General features: G+C 39.3%; 1 protein-coding gene across 1 annotated transcript in view; it reads left to right on the plus strand.

Annotated features, from left to right (window-relative positions):
- Nucleotides 1-21,637, plus strand: part of rftn1b (raftlin, lipid raft linker 1b) — a 134,098-nt gene that overhangs the window by 74,994 nt on the left and 37,467 nt on the right. The window contains exons 5-6 of the mRNA XM_086312340.1: nt 5,518-5,980; nt 14,231-14,434. Coding sequence (XP_086168466.1) covers nt 5,518-5,980; nt 14,231-14,434 — 667 coding nt within the window. The remainder of the gene's footprint in view (nt 1-5,517; nt 5,981-14,230; nt 14,435-21,637) is intronic.

Raw genomic sequence — 21,637 nt, forward strand, 5'->3', positions numbered from 1 at the left:
ATGAGTTATTTTATACTTAAAATGACTTCAAATACATTTGTGCTTATGTTTGACTTACGCTGTGTCACTGTTGCACTCTAAAGCTGCTGCTGCCACCTTGTTTCAATAGTTTCACACTTCAAACTTGAAAGAGCGTCATTTCCACTGAGTTCAGTGGAAAATAAGGATGGAAAATACTCTTTATTTACTTACACTTAGAAAAGCTGCTGTCAGTAAGCATCAATGAAATGAAATTGTTATCAGAAATATCATTGAAATATTCTGGTAGAATTTTATGTGACACCTGGCGTAAGCACCTGCTGTCTCATAAATTATTTTCTTACAGTAATAAAGGAGCAAACCCAAATTATTAGAACCAGAGTTGTACATAAAAAGTTCTTTTTATTCATTTATTTATTTAGTGAACGTGATGGTTTTTTTTAATGAGAACTTGGTATCAAACTGTGGTCTCATTCTTTGAATCTTAGTCAAAATCCACTCTATTTACAGTTGTCTTTTGCTCTCCACTTATTCTCTGATTGGTTCTGTAGCTGCTAGCTTGTCCACGAGCTAGTTGCAAACAAGCTAGCACTTCAGTGGGTTTTGGTGTTTATGATTTGTGGTATTGATAATCCTCTGCTGGTCCTCATGTTGAGATATGAAGCAGAATAAATGTATTCTGTATTTTAAAGTTATCGTATAACTTTAAAATACAGAATATTGCCCCCGTGTCTCAGTGAAGCTGCACATATCTATCTGTGATAAAAGCCGTGTTTCCCTCATGGTTCACGTCTAATGTTAATTAGCAAACCAAGCAGCTTGCATAGATGTATTTCCCATAGAGAAGATGAAAGCACCAAACAGGAGCCAGAGATTCGAAATCACTGATTTAATAATGAATTGGCTGTGTATCATATGTCACTGTTGTGAATACATTGCTGCTGAAAGCCTGCTTGAAATGGCACTTCAGATGATATATACGACACACCCTCCTCTTTTGCAGGCTGGAAATGCTGTGTCATCATGATTCAACTCTCCTGCCTAATCTATATATTACCAGCCCCGATGCCGGCCTTTTGAGCCCCGCTTCTGAACCTTTCTCTGCATTTTGCCCTTCGATTAGTCATGCAACTGCAGTCCTGTAGGACCTCATTACAGTTGGTTATCATTTTAATCTACTGAGCGGCTACACGCCTGCTGAAGTAGGAGCAGGAGGCCATGCTACAAATCTATTAAAAGGAGAGTGGACATGGATGAGTGGTAGAGAAAGGAGCAAAGAGGGCAGTTTTCTTGAGATACTCTCTTGGATTCTATTGCTGCCTCCATTTTCCTTTCTTCAACTTTCATATTCAGTCCTTTTTCTTCCGTTCTGTCTCAGTCTCTGTCATTATCCCTTTAGCCTCTGTCATTTCTACCCTCACTCTGTCTGCGCTCTCTATCTCTCTCTCCGGGGTTTTCATCTTGACCTTCAGACACCTCCTCCTGGTGCCACTTTAATAACTTACGGGGGAAATAGAAAATGTGGTCTCAAGTCAAAATTGAAATGGGATTTTCACTACAGGCTGTTGATATTCTGGTGGCAGTATCAGGGAAGCTACTTCCTGAATATTTTTTCATCAAGTTTGTGCTCAGCATCATTTCTGCTAATGAAGAGAAATGATGTGATTTCGACCTCAAATCCTCATTTTCTTGACCTGAGGTGGCTCCATCTGGGCCAGAGTGACTTGTGTGTTCATTTAAAATGAGAAGTTCAGAGGAATGCTGATTTTTAATTTTATTCTCCATTTACTCTTTTATCCCCAGCAGTATATGCAGGACACGACTCCTGAATTAGCAATTGTTCTCATTTTCAGAAATAACATTAACCCTTCTTTGATGTGGCCAAACAAGCAGTCTTGTAGTTGCAGTAACTCTCAAACCACTTCTTCTTTTTATCTAAAAAAAATCAAACTACTCTCATTAGTAGACAGTGATATTCCAATAAGTTCAGTTTTCTTATGAAATGCCTTGAAACTGAGTAAAACAAAGACATTTACACACAGGCATTAAGGTGCAGTTTTTAGGTTTAAGCTGTCAAACTGCTTTCTCTGTGTTTAAGTAAATGTAAAGTCTAATTACAAAGTAACTATTCATAATTATGCTCAATAACTGTTAGACGTTAAAGCTCATTTGTTTTCTAAACAAAGAAAAACTAACACTTGAAGACTGGACAGTTTTTGACAGAAACACATTTTCACCATTATTAACATATAAACATACAGTAACGGTCAAAAGTTGGGAGACATTTTAAGGGGTTTTCATCACATTTTGCATTGTAGATCATTGCTGAAGATACAAATAGGTTTGTGGAAGCTGCAGAAAGGTGTCAAAATAGATTCCATTAATGACTTTGAACACTTTCGGCTCACCTGGAGTTTTTTCAAAAGTTTTAAAAGAGTTTCCAAACTTTTTCCACTCTTTAGTTCATCTCATGCCAGAACAGTTGAAGCTGCGCTGAAGTTGGGTAACTGTCGAGGTCAGAACATCTGATGAAGCAGCCCATCACTGTCCTTCTCAGTTAAACATCTCTTACAGAGCCTTAAGGTGCATTTAGGTCTTCCTCAGTAGTGGCTCCTTTGAAGCAGTTGAGCCTTAAAGGCCCGATTCACACAGACTCCTCCCAGCAGCTGGTGCTGATGATGAGTTCCTCCTGCGTGAACTTATGAAGCATTGACTCTAATTTGAGACATTGTTAATTGGCAATTTGTGATGCTGGTAACTCGCTGGACTGACCTTCATGTCATAAACTAATGATGCACTGTTGTTTCTCTACTCATCCAAGTTCTTTCCATTATTGCTGGATTGCTGCTGTAGTTAACATAACTGTAACCTGTGATCTTCTGACTTTGCATCTGTTTACATTGTCAGGTTTTTTTTTTTATTGTGTCAGAATGTGCAGCACAGGACACTGAAGGCATTCAAACAAAAATGAAGCATTTATTCAAACTGTAAACAGAATGATAAACTAACAAAATACCCCAAACCCACAAGAGATCATAGAGCACACAGAGAAACATGAAAGCACAGCAATATAGGGGCAAGTCGATACACAGAGGACTTAATAGACAAGAGACAGGTGAGCGAAATAAGACTCAGGTGCAGACAATCAAAACAATCAGGAGGAAATAAAATGTAAGACAAACAAAAGCGATGACACAAGGAAACACAAAAACTGAAACTAATGATGAGAACAATCACAATAGAGCAAGGAACCAAGGACTCGCGGTACACTTGGAACAATAGTGAAACCAAACAGGAGCCAAAAGCTAAAAAAAAAAAAAATCCCCGAGATCAAATCAGTATTTATGATATGTTGTCTTACTGTAGGGTCTTTACCTCACAATATAAATTAGCCCTGAGGTGACTGCTGTTGTGATTTGGTGCTAACCCCAGCAACACTGTATACACCTTAAAAGTGGTGGTATGGCTTTGTACAGATTAACATTTGTGTTCAAAGCACTTGTGTTGTTAGAAAAAGACAAAGATTGTATATGCATATGAGGAGCAGAAATGAAGAGCAGCTGGACTGCAACACAAAGGAGGGAAAAAGACAAATAATTGATATAAGGATGCAATGCAAGCAAATGTTTGCAGTTTTGATTTTCTAGTGAATGGAAACTACTCTTTTTTCACTCTTTTTGACATTATTTGTGCATGCATTGCTTTGGCTCTGCTGTTGTTGTGTGAACGCACTGTTTGTGACTCTCATTTTGTCATTTATCTTTGTGGTTATCTGCAGTCTTAACAAAAGTCCCGATGCTGGTGGTCTATTGTCAAGATGTCTCTTGAGAAAGAAATCTAATCTGAATGGTTCTACATTGTCAAGCAAGGGGTGTAATGAAATGATGATGATAACAATAATAATGGCACCAAAAATAAATTCAATCATTACAGCCTGCTGTTTGAATCTACTGTTCTATCAACTGCACCAACATTATACAGTCAGAGCCATTCATTTCTCTCTTTGACTGCCTGCATTACCATTAAATGAGATACACCAGTTGCTCCCTTTTATCTCAGCAATTCCATTTCAACATATTGGTATGGGGAATATGATGTGGAAGCACACAGAGAGCATTCAGCTGATATTAAACAATATGGCTGGAAACAATGTGACTGTTTTCCAATTTAATTTCATAGTGAATAACCTGCAATTAGATTTTTATTTTCTTCCCTCAATGTTACTCGAGATAGAGATGGGTGCCGCCTTGGCTTGGAGAGGGGGTTGGTTGGTGGACCAGGGCAGAAATGGAGAATGGCATCATTAACATTCCCTGACAGTTAACGTTTCAATCTCGCTCTGTAGCAGAACCCCAATATTGACATAAAAGGCCAGACAACAACAAGACAGAGAAAACAATAGAGCGCTGAATCTGGGATGTGGCCCAGGTCTGAGTACAGGGTTGTGGCTGTTCCAATCTAATCAAAACTGTGATTGGAGACGCTGCCGGAAAGGAATAAAGAGAAGTGAAGGGAAAACTAAAATTTAACAGATGCAAACAACTCCATGAAGCCGTGGAAAGAAAAAAACTATCAATTCAAGTTATCTGATTTCAAACCAACTCCTGAAGTTTAGTTTCAGCTCTCTTGGGAAAGATTTGTTTGGGGCTCTCCTTGTTCTTAATCTGGATCCTGATCACTGGATACTGTTCAAGACATTTCAAGGGCTAAAACAACTATTTTTGCCACTAATTAGTCTGCAGATAACTTAATTGATCAGCTGACTCATGTTGTAGCTTCCAAAATGTCAATAAAATTACAAGTGGACATCTTCATCTTGCATGTTAAACATTAGAATAATTAGCCTGCTGACTTAGCCTCTGGCAGCAATGGTCATTTTTCAAGGTTTCATTTCGAGTCATGACTAAAAATAAAAGTCTGATAAAATTCGATCTTCCTCAGAAGAGTTGTCTTCAGCTGATGATTATAAGATCTCATTTTGGCAGCTACTCTGCATCACCAATAGTAGATAAACAGTTTCTGTGATGAGATGTAACCAAAAATTATGTCCTGTGATCACAAATACAGAGATAACTTCAGATTTGGTACCACCAGGGTTCCAGAACCTCAAAAAGATAATGTTTTATTATGTAAAGTAAAGTAAGTATAAAGTGTGCGTGTTAGTCCCCATAGGGAAATAGTTCCTCTGCATTTAACCCATTCACCCAGTGAAGCAGTGGGCAGCCACCAGTGCAGCGCCCGGGGAGCAGTGTGTAGGGACGGTACCTTGCTCAGGGGTACCTCAGGGTAGCCGTTCAGTGGAGTCGAACCCCCGACCTTCCGATCATGGGGCCACCACTCTACCTACTGAGCTATCCCTGCCTAATGATTACATGTTGTTGCCTTAATAATACTGATATAAATCAGCATCTGATTTATTTTCTGTCAAATCACTGATTGTTTTTACTTGAATTTAACCAAAAATAAGGCACTGTAAATCATTTGTTGTCATCATTCTGGCTTTTAATATTTTTTCTTCATTGTCCTTGCTCCCAACAGCAGATACAGGATGCCGCTGACCAAGGGGTGATGTTTGTAGGATTTGTCCAGGAACCATACGGAGCCCCGTGTACCAGGATCAGAGAACCCGACACCCCCTCTCTGTCTCTGCACTCCAGCCCCTGCTCTGTGCTTGACTCCCTGGGAAGCTGTAGCCCCTCAAACCCCTCAAGCCCCACCAATCATGCAGAACCTCAAGCTGGAGCTGACGTGGTGGAGAAGGAAGGGAATGACGAAGCCTCTGGCAAGGCTGGAGAAGAAGAACCAAGTGGGAAGAAGAATCAAAGTGAGAACACTGGGAATGAATCAGGGCCAGGGGTGGAGGAGGTCTCACCTGCAGCATCTCCTGTGTCAGAACAAAGTGAGGCACTGACAGAGGAGGATTCAGCATCTCATAATAATAACAAAGACAGCAGCACGGACACAAAGGAGAGGCCAAGATACCGGCTGCGGAGAGGTGACGGTAAGTGTTCTCCATGGTTACCGTCATGCGCTGAAGCTAAGAGGAAAAAGATGTGTTAAGGAAAAATCATGTAAATGAGGACTTCAGAGCTGTGAAAAATAAATGAATCTGGGGAAAGAGTGCAGAAATGTGATGATAAGACCTGAAACCTTTTTTATTTTTCCACAGAGATGCAAAGATGTCTGTTTTTTTCAAGTAGTGAATTGGTTCTGACAAACTGGCGATATATATCACTACATGATGAGAACACTTTGGGAAAGCAGGGACACATGAGTACCACTTTATGGAAGTAGCATCACTGCACTCAATCATCAAGGAGAACACAAAAGACCTATTGATTAGAACCAGTTCTAAAGGTTCTCCTCCATCAGGAGGTCAACATGTTATCTTCAAGCCCGACAGCACTGACACAACTCAGATTAACAGACTACAGAGGCGACTGGCTCACAAAAATGTTACCGGCAAATCAGTAGCCCTATTTTAAACAAAATATATCTGTAATAACAACTTTATATCCAAAAATCACACATAAAGTTTCAAGAGTTTTCTTGAGTAATGAGGATACAACTATCTTTTCTAAAAAGAGGTGATAGGCATTTTTAAAAATGTAATACTCACAAAGTCCTGGCATATAAAACAAAAAGCTTCAGCACAGCTGCACATCATTTTAGTCAGTTGAATAAATAAACAGTTTTGTTGTGTGAATAGACCCCTTTAACTAAATAGGACTAATTGGTCCACTGGGGGAACAATAATTAAAGGTCAAAATTTCAAAACTTCACAAAGCTTTCACACTTGACAAGACTCTTAAGTCCAAATGACACGAGACCCACCACACAGCTATCCCTACAAATTACACAGAAAAGCCTAATGAGGGAATGATAATTAAGATAATTAAAGGTCAAAACTTCAAACTGTGAAACGCCGTAGCTGCTACTATGTTGATATAACCCGGGCTACTTCACTATGACTCATTTCATATTGCAAATGCTGGATGAATGATATTGAAGCGTTTATCACTTCCCAGTAATTGGCTAAAAACACGTACTTTGCGGGTTCGTGTTTATTCCTGTTCACATCTAATTTCTGGCCCTATATACTTGGGAATTTACTAGAGTAGCTGTGCATGATTAACATTTCAAAATAATCTACATTATTGTTGTCCTCAATTCAAATTCTCTAGTTTTTTGTTTTAAGCATTTAGCTAGACAAGTGATTAAAAAACATTCTTATTGACAATTGAAGACACTCAAAATGTAAAGTCACTTGAGTAAATGGCTTATCCTCTCTCTGAAACAAGCCATTTAAGTTCCCTTACCCCTCTCTTTAAGCCAGCCTTCCTCTGGACAGCTGCTGCTTTCAAACACATTTGAGACTCAATTGCATCTTTGATCTTGTTTAATATGAGCATCCACCACTGTAACAGTATGTAAATGACAGAAAACACATGAAAGCATACTAGGTCTCCTTTAATCAAACTATAATTGATAACCAGCTCTGCCACATTAGTTACGGGCTAAATCCTGCTGTCACTGGGACCGACTAAACCGAAGCTTCTTTTGTCACACAGTTTCTAGTCTTAGGCTATTATCTGTCTACATGTCTGTATGGCTTCATGTTTTGATTTTATCTACCTTTTGGCTGTTTAACTGAAGAATAGCATTGTGTCGTACATCCCTCCTGAAACACTTGGCAACTGCGGAGGTGTCATTTCTTGTGATTGCCTCAATGTTACACAACAGTGTGCTGCCTTGGGATGCAATCCTCTCTATCTGTTACACAAAAAGGAGTCATCTTGTTTACGAATTCACACTCATGCTTAACCGATGAAGTGGAGTTCTGAAGTTCTGGGAGGTGCACATTTCATGACTCGACTGATGTCTTTCCAGAAAGTGAGCAAAGCACAGCTACACCTATGAGCTCCCCCTTTCCTGTATGTTGAAATCAGCACAGACATTTATAGTTTCGGCTTTATTTGAGCATTTCAGATTAACAGATGGAGACACCCACCGCTATCACCCCCTACAGTCTCTCATCCCTCCACAGAACCTATTTGTGATATGTGTCGGCGCAATGTGCAAACTGTGCATTAGACACACGTCCCAGTGGGAGTGTTAATGCATATACTGCATTTCAGTATGCACAGTATGCAGCATGTTTAGGTTCAAAGCACCTAATAAGAGGTGTTGAATAATAAATGCACTCATTGATATGGAAGATTTTGCTTTTGTCTGCATGTATTTTTATCTATATGTGTTTGCGGTAACACACACTTGGCATCGCAGCAAACCACAGCCCACTGGTCCATCTGGGCCTCCATGTAGTGCATTTTGCAGTGAGATAATCCCCCACTGCCTCGTCCTCTACCTCCCTCAGCTTCACAGCTCTCTCTCTATCCCCACCTCCATCGCCCTGAATCTCTGCGGCAACGCCAGCAGCGCCGGCGTAGCAGCCAGCCGGGGTGTTAGGGGAGCCTGCCAAGCTCCCTTGTCGCTCTTTACTAATGCCCAGTCTGCTGAGGAGGCCCAAGAGTCTCTGCTTGTGCTGGCTTGTCCATGCTAATCCTCAGATCTCGGGGTGAACGCTGTGCAAGTGTTGGCAGTGAAGATGGCAAACGTCTGTGGATTATGATTGAAAGAGGAACACCCTCCCTCAGACCAAAGCTCTGGATAGAAACTGAGCCTGTAAGTTTGAAGACTGAAATGGTTTAGTGGAAGAGCAAATGGAAAGCGTATCATGATGGCAACAGCTGAATGACAACTGTGGCTTCTGAAAGTAACTTTTGAATTCAACAGTTATTTTTTTAAGTTATCTTTTCCTGCACTAATTAATCCTGGTCAATAAAGTACGATATGGTTATGTATGTGCATTTGAAAGCACTTAACGCAATCTGCAAGTAGATGCAGGTCTGCTGGGGTCTGAATGATATAAATTTAGATGTTATAGAGGGTGAACAAAAAGCTCAGTGCTAACATCTGTGTACTCTCCAGTTTCCCTCATCTATAAAAGCAAAACTCCCAGGGCAACAAATGTGCATTAGTCCTTCAAGCAGACATCAAACTGATTAGAAATTGTAGCTGTCCATATTCACATCAACACTGGAGTATAATTGCAGCCTTATTTACATTGATGGGTAAAGAAGGTTTTGTTTTGTTTACATACTTTAAAATTCAATGGTGACAAAAGGTGAATGTTAAGTATTTATTGTTCTTCAGTATTTAAGGAAAATGACTTTTTACAACCTTAGCTCAAAGTCAATCTCGATGTCCTTCCCCCACTGACTTTTCTGGTTGTAAAAAAGACAATACCTATAAATACTGTAAAACTGACAGTGATTGTGTTTTAGATAAAATAGGAGAGCAACACATGGATGCCATTTTTTTAACCGAAATTTACCCTGATCGGTGGAATCTGCTGTCAGCTGTTTAAATGCCTGAGATATCTTAAGTTAAATAAAACTACAAATGTGTACATGAAATTCTAATTCTGACACATACAAGTCTGAAATCTTCATAATGCGTACAGAAGGAGTCTTTCAGCTGCTCGGTTTTCATCACTGAGATCAGCATTATCTCTGCTCTGATGGGATCAGTGTCCAGCTTTTCAGATTTAATGATGACATGCGGAGTTGGAAAGCTGCGCTGCTAAGATCACGCCAGTGCCGCTGCCACCGACCTCGTTATTTGAACAGTAGAGCTGCCATGAGATGAGCCTTTGAAGCAGCATGCTTTCAAACTCCCAACCACATTCATGCGCTTGTTTTCTTCTTAGCTGGCCCCGTCAGCTGCAACAAAAACAGTCGAGTTAGCTGCACAAACTTTATTCTGAAAGGCCTAGTTGTTGCCTGTTGATGTAATGCGTTCATGTGATTAGGTTCAAAGGACTTAGTCATGCTCTCTGTATCTGTGTGTTTCAGAGATCGTTTATTAGGGGATTAATTACATTTTTACTGCCCAGCAGCAGAAAAAAGTGACACAGGATGTATCTGAAACATTAAGAAAAATTATGGACTAGGTGCATTTATTTGCCCATAAGGTGACTTTTCTGGCTTGAAAGTCTTGTTCTCGGCCTGAATCCAAAAAGCAAATGATAGTCCTGCTATTGTTTTTTATTGTGTGTCATTTACAGGCCACTGAGCACAAGTGCTCGGTCCTGCTGGCTTCAGGAGGAACTTGGCAGGAGATGTGTTTTAGAGATTGATGTTGGTTAGTTTCTTGAAAGATTGCTTAACCTTGTGTTCTTCCTTCAGAAAGTAACTGCTCCCATGCAGTTTACACAAGGAGGATTACAGAGTGTGTGTGTGTGTGTGTGTGTGTGTGCGTGTAGTGTATTATTTTCCTTGTCGTGTAACTGGTATGTCAATGTAACTACCACAAAAGCAAGTAAATGATTATAGAATAGAATAGAATAGAATAGAATAATCCTTTAATTGTCCCACAAGGGGAAATTTGGGTGTAACAGCAGCAAGAAAGACACATATACAAACAAACAGTACACAAGACACAGAACAGAAACATACACAATTTTACATATTTACATCAAGGACAATGGTTACCAAAAACAGAGTACTGTACCGTTATTAAATTAAATAAAATTAAATACAGATAAGAGGAAAGCCCTGCTTATAGTGTGAATCGGTTGATAAAATAGTGCCAAGTTACAGCGCTGATGTAAACATCTATGTTTGTTGGGAGCAGTTTTGATTGTACAGTCTGACAGCTGCAGGAAGGAAGGACCTGCGGAAACGCTCCTTCATGCATCGAGGATGCAGCAGTCTGCCACTGAAGGAGATCTGCAGTTCAGCAACATTTACATGCATGGGGTGGGAGACTCTGTCCACCAGAGATGTTATTTTGGCCAGAGTCCTTCTGTCTCCCACCACCTGCACTGGGTCCAGGGTGCATCCCAGAACAGAGCTGGCCTTCCTGATGAGTTTATCCAACCTCTTCCTCTCAGCTGCCGATAAACTGCTGCTCCAACAAACAACACTGTAAAAAATGACAGATGCCACCACAGAGTCATAGAAGGTCTTTAAAAGCGCTCCCTGGACTCCAAATGACCTCTGCCGCCTCAGCAGGTAGAGTCTGCTCTGACCCTTCCTGTAAAGAGCATCAGTGTTGAGTCCACTATCTCAATGTCCACTCCCTGGATGTTCACCACGCTGACATTGAGAACAGTGTGGGTATGCGTCTCTGGAAATCCACCACCAACTCCTTGGTTTTCCAGTCAGAAATTATACGTTTCTGACTGGCATTTAAAATAAAATTTGCCTAGTGCAATCCGGCTGGTCCAAAAATCAGCCATATTCACAATCTTTATGATGCACTGTAGCAATATAACTAACTATAACTAAAAGTAAAAGCCTCATGCAACAATGATGCTTCGAATGCTTTGTCATGGGTGTAACTGCCACGTGTCTCCACATAATAGTTTCTGAAAAACTCAAGAATCCCAGATGAAAGCCTGGATTCCAGTTTGAGCTACTGTCATCCACCATGATGGACATCTGAAGTCAGTGTTCTTATGTTATATTCTGGTACATTATTCCCTGCCGTGTCCTGCTAAATAGGCAAGGCTCTTAATTCTGTGTGGTTTTTGTGTATTTCCACTGAATAGAGCACTGCTTAAAAAGACTCTTAGAGGCTCAGAAAATGAGGTCCCTACCGTTCTGCCTGAATTATGGTAGCCTTGAAGCCATAATTGTAGCATACTTAGACAGTAATAAACTATAATGCATTTAAAAAAAAACAGTTATTACACAGAAAATGACTAATACTGTGAGACAGACAGACTGGCTCTTATATTATGTCAAGCTGTTATAAATGACACATGTAACTACTTTCTACAACACTGCCATCAACAGAAATGAAGTAATCTGTGTTGAATATGGTTTTAATGTTAGTTATCTAATTATGCTGCGGTTACAAAAATTTAGAGCAGTAACCCAAAGCGATTTTAAATCACTAAGTTATATGACAGAATTTTTCATTCATTCAATTTTTCAAATCTTCATGGCCTGCCTGAAGCTCACAGAGATACAGAAAGAATTGATGGGTCAAACTACAGTGATGCACCATCTCAGGCTCGTGCACATAAACTGTAAAGCAGTTAATCCCATGCAGCCCTCCACAAAACCATTCACACTAAGAAATTGTGTTGTTTTGGCAAATCAGAGGTGTGCTGAATGGGAAGTCACTTTGTGGTCACATGTTGTCCAAGATTTCTTTGCCATATTGTCCTCGTTGTAGCACGGGTAACATGAGGGGAGGGTGTGTGAGTGCACTGCTGCTGATTTGACTTTTCTCAGGAGTGACAAATGACAAGATTTAGAGAATTTGGTGGCCAGCTGTCAGATCAGTCAGAGGAGCCAGACAAGAAATGGTTATAAATTATTCATTCTTCCTGGGTGTCTGTCGGACGGATGGACAGACAGAAGAACCAAAGCCACTGAGCCATGACTCCCCCCTACCGCCATCATCCCACCCCAAGTGCGTGTGTGGCTGGGTGGGTGGCACTGCCGCACATTCTGCTCATCCATCTGGTTCACTTGGGGAATGACAGCGTGATATTTGCATTGGAAAGAAAGGGGAAAATGTTACCAGGCTAGATTTGAAATGCTTTCGGCCCGATTCGAACCCCCGCTCACATCTCATGTTCTGTGTTTTTTTCAAAGCTAAGCAGAGCAAATATTTCACTCACGCACATCACAACAAATAAGGCTCTTTACACTTTGATTTAGTATGATATGAGCAAGGAGCAGTGACATACGTACTGTGGGCAAATTTCCAAGCCTGTTTCTCTCTCCAGAGGCCCACTGCATTATGCATATTTCTGCTTGATGTAAACAACAGCTAGCTGCAGCGCTTTTAATGTATTATTCAAGGTTATACTATGAATTAACTTGGTTACAATGAAACGCTCCCTTTTAAGTTCTGCATCAGCAGAGTTACATCACTTTTGGAAAACATTAAAAAGAAGAGGAGGATAAATTGTAGCTTTAAAATGCTTTTGATTCAACTCACGTTTGTTTTTGGAGAAGCAGCATCCTTGGAAAAGATTTCCAGCGTATTTGTGAGTCCAGCTTGGGGCATCATAAATCTCTGCTTGTATTACTTTCTCATTTCTCGTCTATTTCGCACCTGTCAGGTGGAGCCTTTGTTCCAGATATGGTAATGTTTACATTTTATACCACAGTGTTTTGCATACAGATTTATTCTACACACCGGGTCGCAGGACAACACAAATCTAACACAAAACAATGCAGAAAGAAACATGCACATTTTCCTGAAAAATACTATTTTCACACAAGTTATGTATCAGATTCTTAAAATCTTCTTGACCACCACAAAATGAATGTAACTTTAACTTTTACTTTTATGTGCACTCCAGTTTTGTTGTTGCTTACGGTCATAATCTTGGCTTGTTGAAACAAAAGTAGCACCAAAAAAAGGCCTTAAAATTTTAATTGTTGACAATTCAGGGTGATGTTTATTGAAAAGTCTTTTTGATTCAATGTGACACATCAGTGCTGGCTCATTTTTTTGAGCTCAGCTTTTGTATTTTATCTTTTTAAAGACCAACGCAAACCCTCCCCTCTACTGTATTGTTTATTTAGTAATAGACAGCTTCATGTGGAGAAGTTTCATCTTTTCAGTCTCACATTTTTTCCCCAGGAAATGAAAATAAACTTGCTGAAAAACATGAAAGCACACAAATTGTTATTTGCCTTTGATGGCTGGTGACCATGAACACTGGAGCCAGCTTTTCTTGGCCAAGAAGCTTGTTGACTGTCCACGCATTGGCAGAGTTTCCTTGATAGTTGTTCTCATAGGAAATAAATGTACTTCCAATTTATTTTAACTGTTTTTTTTTAGTTTTGAAAAGTCTCAGGAAATAGAAATTTTCCAAAGTAGTCATTAAAGATTGAGAAGAAATGCTTCATTTCTACATCCTTTTATAGCTGAATACAGCAGACAGTCCTTTGCTTTACAGCAACAAAACAGGGCTGTTTCTCAGGCAGCCATTTACGCAGATATTTCGTATAACTTCTGGCAGCTGAAGAGAAGGAAAGTCCTCCTACAGACAGTGCCAAACTACATTTTGGATTGCAGCCAATGTACAGCATTGATTCAGTAATAATACAGTAAATTCTGGGGCTTCCATAAAGGCTACATCTGTATTGTCATAAACCTTTGTGAGTTAAAACCAATAAAACTGTGACTGGTTTTGTTTTATGTCTTGCCTAAACAGGGGTCGATCTGCTGGCGCTGTACAACCACCCACCGGTCCGAGAGGGCCAGGTGAAGTACTACACTGTCAAGGTGCCTCTGCGAGTTCAAAATTGTGACGAAGGGGTCAAAGGGGTGGAGGCCAACTGGTTGGATCACATGACCCAGCACTTCAACAACGGAGCCTCGCTGGTCGATGGATATTTCCACCTGGGCAACATGAATGGTAAGCAGGCTTGACTCGCTGTTCCTGCAGCATATACATGCTTTCTAAGAAAAATTATTTTTGGAGAAAATATTCAGTGTGGGTTTTATTTTTGTTCCACACACTGTGATTTTGGGTAAACGCCACATACACACAAGCAGAATGATGGGTTTGAAATGTAAAAACACTTGAATAATGCATTCATATTCCCTTAAATATCAAAAGAGTCTTTATCGTTGCTTGGCTTCTTGGCTTCAGCAGAATAACTCTTCCACTGGCATGCTCAAAGCTATTACAGTTATTAAATATAAAAAAGTTTCCCAAATTACCCCTTTTCCTTTCACTGTATTGCCAGTAAAAATGTGAATGTCAGGCAGAAGCTCAGTTCACTTCAACCTCTATAAAATGAAAAGACTGTGACAGGTAATGATGCACCTTGCCCTGTATGGCATTAATTATGCATTAGCTAACATTTATTTTCTTCCAGAAAGCAATGAAATTATATTTGATTAACACTAGTAAATTGCTCTTGTACTTTTTCTCCTTCTGTGTCAAGAAGTGGTGCAATCCTGTAGGATGGAAACTTCACATAGACGCTATGTGACAACTGCAGAAGAAATCACTATTGTGTTTGAAATTCTGACCCCAATTAAGGATTATTATTATTTTTTATAAACGTTTGATAAAAGATCACTGGCTATACTCATAATGAGTTCACAGACAATTCTGAAGTCTTTTTGCACAGCTTTTACCTATTTTATGCCATTTTTCTGTCCTCTCTATGACACAAGCAACACAACTGTCTTTGCCAGTCTTATTATTCCAGTCACCTTCCACCAAGTTAGCTCAGTGTACTGCACAATGATATACTGTATTGTGAAAAGTATATGAGTAAATGGTACGACAATACAAAGAACTATTGACTTATGACGCAAACAATTTGGATTATCAGAAAAAAAAGTTGTGCTCTTAATCACATTAGAAATTATATCTTAAGGCAACCAGTAAGATAACCAGTAGGGAAAACTGTGCATTCCCCAACCATTCCTCAAGTGGTTGCTGGAGGTTGCTGGCTGGTTGCTAGGTGAAATTGGTTGAAAAGAGGGTGTTGCTCTAAAAGCCCCCCACATGGTTGGTTTGCCCTAGGTTGCTTTGGTTGCTAGCAGACTGCTGCAGATGCTAGCAGCTGTTCTCCATAGCCCATAACTACTACTCAACAAGTAGTTGGCAAGAGTTTTTGCAGAAAAATTGACTTGAATAATGAGTTTAATTAATTACAGTTGAGATTATCTATAAAACACAGGGAAACGGTAGCTGGGTGAAACACTAGCAAACACACTAGGATGTTGAGCTTGATTATACGTGTTTAACATTGGCATTGTAAGCATTCTACATGATTTTGTAGAATCTGTTTTTAAGTGACCAGAGTTTTGGTAACAGATCCTTCGCCCAAAGACTAAATCAGAAAACTAGCTGAAATTATGCTTATTTTCCTCGTTCTATCATAATATTAGAAAAAATCTCAACGTTTAAACTCTGCATCACATTGTAGCACACATTGAACTCTTTGAAATACTTTTTCTACACATGAATGAAGATGAGATACATCGTATGGCTAACATTAGCTGCTGGTCAGCACTGTGAAATGCTAGAGGCCTTGAAGTAAATTAAGACACTGCATCACTGCAGTTCCATCAGTGTGATATCTCTGACATAATCTTCATACATTTGGAAGATGTAAGTCACGAAGCTGGTATCCTCTTCTAAACTATTTCCTGTTTGGGTTTTCCTCTTCCATCAGACCCCAGCGGCTCTGTGCTTTACTCTGACACTGGAGAAAAAAGCCAGCCAGAGTAAATAAGAGTCATAATTCATTAATCTGGGAAAGTGAACGCCTCAGTAACTCTGAAACACAGATAATTAACCTGATAACAAATTAGTGCCTCCTTGCATATTTTATGTCCTGAGAATGGAGTAATGAAGTGTATTATTATGATTCAATGTTTTCTGCCTGTTAGGGTCCTCTAACATATTTTGCGTTTTTCTCGTGCTGCTAAGATATGCATCTCTTGAACAGTGAATTTACTCGTTAGGATAGAAAGCATATCAGCTGCGCGCTCTACCTTCACTGCCTCACAGCTTATGCTCAACCACTTTGGAAAACAGACAACTTTATAGAGGTGAATGCTGTACTTTTTGGATTTTGGTCTCTTGAGAGCAGCTGGCAGTATGACATCAAAGCAGCACCCGTTTGTTGTTAGCAGCTAATTACATCAAACAGCCGTGCAGCTTAGGGCTTTAGAATTGGTATCCATTCCTGCCGTCTCCATATTTAGCAACTTCTTTGAAAAGAGTTTCTGAATTCAGAACGAGACAGTCTACGTGTTGCAGGGGACCATCTCAACCTCATTAACAACGTGTAAATGTTTGACAGCAATACAATAAAGGAGACGGACTGACAGATATGTGGTTGGATGGGAGGATATAGTGACAGTGACAGCCTTATTTACAGCCTCGAGACAGAGCGGCTAGGTTGTCATGTGTGTCTAATGAGTATAATTATTCTATTTTTTTAAGACTGACCTTTTGCCCTGTTTTTTTTTTTCACTTTAATTTTGTTGTGCCGCTTTGAATTCTACATCTTTTATTACTTTAATAATACTGAGCTGGCTTAGTTTGTATTAGCTTCATTATAAAATGTCTCACTGAATCAGGGAACGACATCCAGGGTTGAAATATGGAATCAAGTTTTTTATTTCATTTTTCATTTTTTTACTTAACCTTTATTTGTACAGTTGATCTCTCTTGTAAATGAGACACTGAGTCTCATTAAGAGCTGTTCCCACATGGGTCTCTAATGGTCATTTGAGGCTGCATCTATTGCAAGGGATCCCCAATAGACTCACATGTTAATATACTCACCTTTACAGCAGAAATGAAGCGCAAGGTGCACAAAGTCAGGCATTGGTTGCTGCACAGGTGGTGGAGGAGGCCATGCATAAGTAAAACTGCAGCCCTCTTGGTCAGGTCGCTCTTGAAAAAGCGATTTTCAGTCTCAATGAGACTTCTACCTGGATATATAAATTATATATATGGAGGGAGATCATTTGAGTGACAAGTGGATGTTTTCATAACTTGTTCAGGGTTCATTTATTCTGAAATATACTCAAAGCAGTTGATGAGTTTTTCTTGTACACACATTTTATTTTAAGTCAGTATTTTTTTTAACTCTAAATTCACATCACATATCAGAGTAACCAAGCTAAGAAGAGCTAGTAGTAGCTGACAACTCCCTAGCTCTGCTTTAGGCTTAAAAAATGTCCAGTGGCAGTGTCGAGCTAGTTGTGGGCATATTGTATATAGAGTTTATAGTTAGAATCCTGATGATTTGTTTATGCCCTGTGTTTTCCTTGATGTTGAAATCTTATTTTTATAGTAATGTCTCACCTGGATCGGTGGATGTTTTTACCTGTTTTTTAGCACTATTAAGGCAACATATAAGCTAGACTTGTGACATTTTTTAACTTCACTTGGTAATTTTATAAATACTGAAAACTACTCAGCTATAGTTTGTTCACACAGAACTGAAGCTAGTAGTGCTGTAACTGCCAGAGACCTTAAAATATCAGCAGTGACATAAGTGACCGTTAGTGACATTAAGCTGGCAGGCACTGGGTTAAACTCACCTCAACTTTAAGGCGTGCGATTGAAAGGACTAATAGAAATGAAGAATATTGCTAAATACATAGCGAGTTATCCATGCAGCCAGAACCTGCCATATCTAGTAACCAGCTTTCAGCTACAAAGTGATGTGCACATGTGCAATGGGTCTCACTTGTTGACGGGGCTTTAGAATAGTGACACTGAGCACATTACCATACTGATGTTAGCATGCAGTTGGCACAACTGCATGAAGAGCAGCTAGCATGCATAACGTTCTTACAATATTTTCAAGTTAGCTTTCAGAGACGTTGTAGTGAAAGCTTATAGCCTTTATCTGTTTCAACCAAGTAAGGTTCATAATATCTTATAGTAAATTTGTGGTTTTAGCATGAAGTCAAACGCTAACCTACTGTTATTCAGGAAGTGATCCTGTAATTAATCTACATATTAATATAAATCATTTGTTAATCAAAGCTGCTGCCAGTTGTGTTTGCATTTGAAGTAAATTCATTGATTCAATTAAGAAAACAGAGTAATCCCACAGCTATCATTCTGGAAAGTTTCTTCACAAGATGCCTTGTTTTCATCCTCTCTACCTGTTTGTTATTATTCATAACATGAATTGATTTGCAGCCAACAGAAAAATGACCTGCTAATGACAAAGTTTTCCCCCCAGGATTTTTTCAGCAGCTGTGTGATTATGCATGTCCATTAACATTTGACACAGAACCCTTATTTATAAGCACTGCCAGAAGAAAGGCTTTAAACAGCCACGGGTTCATTATACTTAGGTTATTTTTGTTCCCCTTGTGATGTGTATATTAATTGACAGGGAGCTTTTGACCCCTGCTTTACGCGTGTGGGGAGAGCAAGTCCCTAATAATTCGCATACAGTGTGCAGTTATATTTTGTGAGGTCTTTATGCCACCACAATATAAAAATACATCATTCAAATTGGATATTCCCAAATTAGTTCCAAAGTCTGTTTGTGTTAGACAGATAAGTCCTTTCTTTCAGAAAATCTATAACTCAGACAGCTCCTTACAAAATAGCCTGAATAAAATGAGATTGGGATTGTTACAAAGTTACAAAGTCAAGCTCTGGCAACTGAAGAGCATCTGCCGTGCTTACAGGCAAATAGCCTGAAGGCATTTTTTACCCTGGGGGAAAAATGCTCAGAGCATCAGCTTAAAATCTCACAAATGTGCCTGATTGGAAACTTCAGAGCAGTGGTAATGCTGTGTAATCCACAGCAGATTATAAATGACAAGTTGACATTTTTGAAAGTACAACGTGAATTTCATTTTGATATTTTTTCAGTAAAACACAGCTGTGCTTGGAGTAATGACCCATACCAAGAAAACCATGCATAACAAGTATTTATCATCAGCTCCCAAAAGAGCAAAACTAAATTATGGTGAAATAAGGAGTTATGGACAATGAGACTGGCCAGGAGTCAACATTATACAAAGGTTTCTAGAGTGTTTATCAGATTATATATTAAATGATTATTTAGTAAGCCTGGCACAGATGAAACCATCTGTCAAACGCTGGTGGAAAACCAGTAATCAGGTCAGATTACTGGTCAGTAACCAGTAATCATAGAAATCCCCAGTATTTCTCATTTTTGTCTATCATTGTGTTCCAGTTCTGTACTTCTATTAGTACACTTTAACTACTTTGTATTGACAGCATGCATATAGACCAAGTAATGCCAAAAAAATGACCCTCATCTTTTTGACCATTGTCACCCATACATGGGTGAGGAAATATCATTGGCTTTTGATTGGCTCATTGGGTACTTTGAGGTACTTTAGTATATTTCATGTAATCAACGTGAACACGTGTATGCACTAAAAATATAGTGAAATGGGGCAAGATACATGTCTTAGTAACAAGAGAGTCCTTGTGGATTATTTTGAAGCAAGGAGATCCGTAACTTAAATTCCAAGAGTTACTGGGACGTGAAACCACAAGAGTAGACTGTTGTTGACTTTGCCCCAAAAAAAGGTTTGAAATTACTTTTCCCAGTATATGCTCAGTCACCTGACATTCATCCAAGCAGAGGTCATAAAAAGGTTGGACGACCGCTGTGCAGTGGCGTGTCTAGAAAATTTTTGTTGGGGGGGCCAGGTAGGGGCACAGATTTGGAGAAGGGTGGCAGATTTAATTGGCAGATAATGTTTAAAAAAAAAATTCTACCAACCCTTAACCATAATTCAATAATCCTATAAACCTAATAACCAAATGCACTTTTAACTCTTATTAGAATGAGATTTTAACCACTACGGTGCAAAGTTTTTAGATACTGCGTTGATAAAGTACAAGAGATACAATCAGTGCTTTGTCAGTGTTTATTCAGCATTCAAGGACAGCAATATTTGCATAGTATTTTTACTGACATATAGTGCACATATGTTTTGGGCAAAAACATTTTTGAAAATTAAAATACGAACATTTGTAACAAACAATTGACAAATTAGCCAATGCAAAACTTTATCTGCCTGTTAAAAAAAGAAGATAATCTTCTCACAAACTGGTGTTTGATTTTGAAACAGGAAAAAAGTGGGGAAACAAATGAAAAGACTAACATTTGAATAAAACCTGAAAGCAAGTAAATACTTTCTATGCTGCCTTATGGTAAACTTTGGTAATATTGATAAAGAACAACACTGGCTGATGATGAAATACAGTCAGCTGGCATGGTGACACTGCCAGTATTAACCTGCAGGGCTGGACTGGGACAAAAAAATTGGGCATTTTTACTACCAGGTATTAAAGCCATAAAGCCTTTGAATGAAAACAAATGCTGTTGTGACAGTGATGTACAGTCTTGTTGGTATATGTATGATTTCTATACATTTTACGTCAGATAAAAACTTTGGTTGTAAGATTTAGATAATTATTTAATAAAAACTAGGTATTTTAAATGAGAATAAGAAAGAAAAGTATTTCTTTGTGCCCACCTTTCCCTGTTAATGCCCTACCTGGCCCCCTGGCAAAACTTTGCTAGACCCGCTCCTGCACAGTTACCAGCTGTCAGCTACATAAAAAAGGATCCTGGTGTTATTTGTCTCTCAGAAACAGTTCATAACTTCAACTCATTCATGTCACCTAAAAGTTAAACCTGTTTCTCCATCACCTGTTCAGCTCTGATGGTTCAGTAAGGACATCTCCTGGTTTCATCTTCATGTTTCCCTCTCACCACATATCTAAACAGACATCATGACCAGCAGCTTTACAGCTGTGGCTCCAGCAAACATCAGCTGATACTAGAAATTAATATTAAATACATTCTAACAACAGCTGATCAAGCTTAAACGTGCTGCTGTTGTTTAGCGCAATATCCGCTGGTTTCCTCTTTCTGGCGCAAAGTGGGCGATAAACAAACAAGAGAGAAAAGCCGATCAGCTGATCATTGATCAGTTTCATGATTGAAGTAGCAACAGGAGAGGGAGGGGAGAGAATGAGAGAAGAAGAGCCAGCTGTGCAGCGTAAGGACAGAATAAATCCAGCTTTGTGTCTTTTTTCCATTCTAGCTAAAGTCCGGGACAAACTGCG

This window comes from Aulonocara sp. 'chitande type north' Nkhata Bay, linkage group LG11 (assembly GCF_057382095.1).
Source record: "Aulonocara sp. 'chitande type north' Nkhata Bay isolate Kocher_YH1m ecotype deep benthic linkage group LG11, A_spYH_male_GT1.1, whole genome shotgun sequence".
NCBI lineage: Eukaryota > Metazoa > Chordata > Actinopteri > Cichliformes > Cichlidae > Aulonocara > Aulonocara sp. 'chitande type north' Nkhata Bay.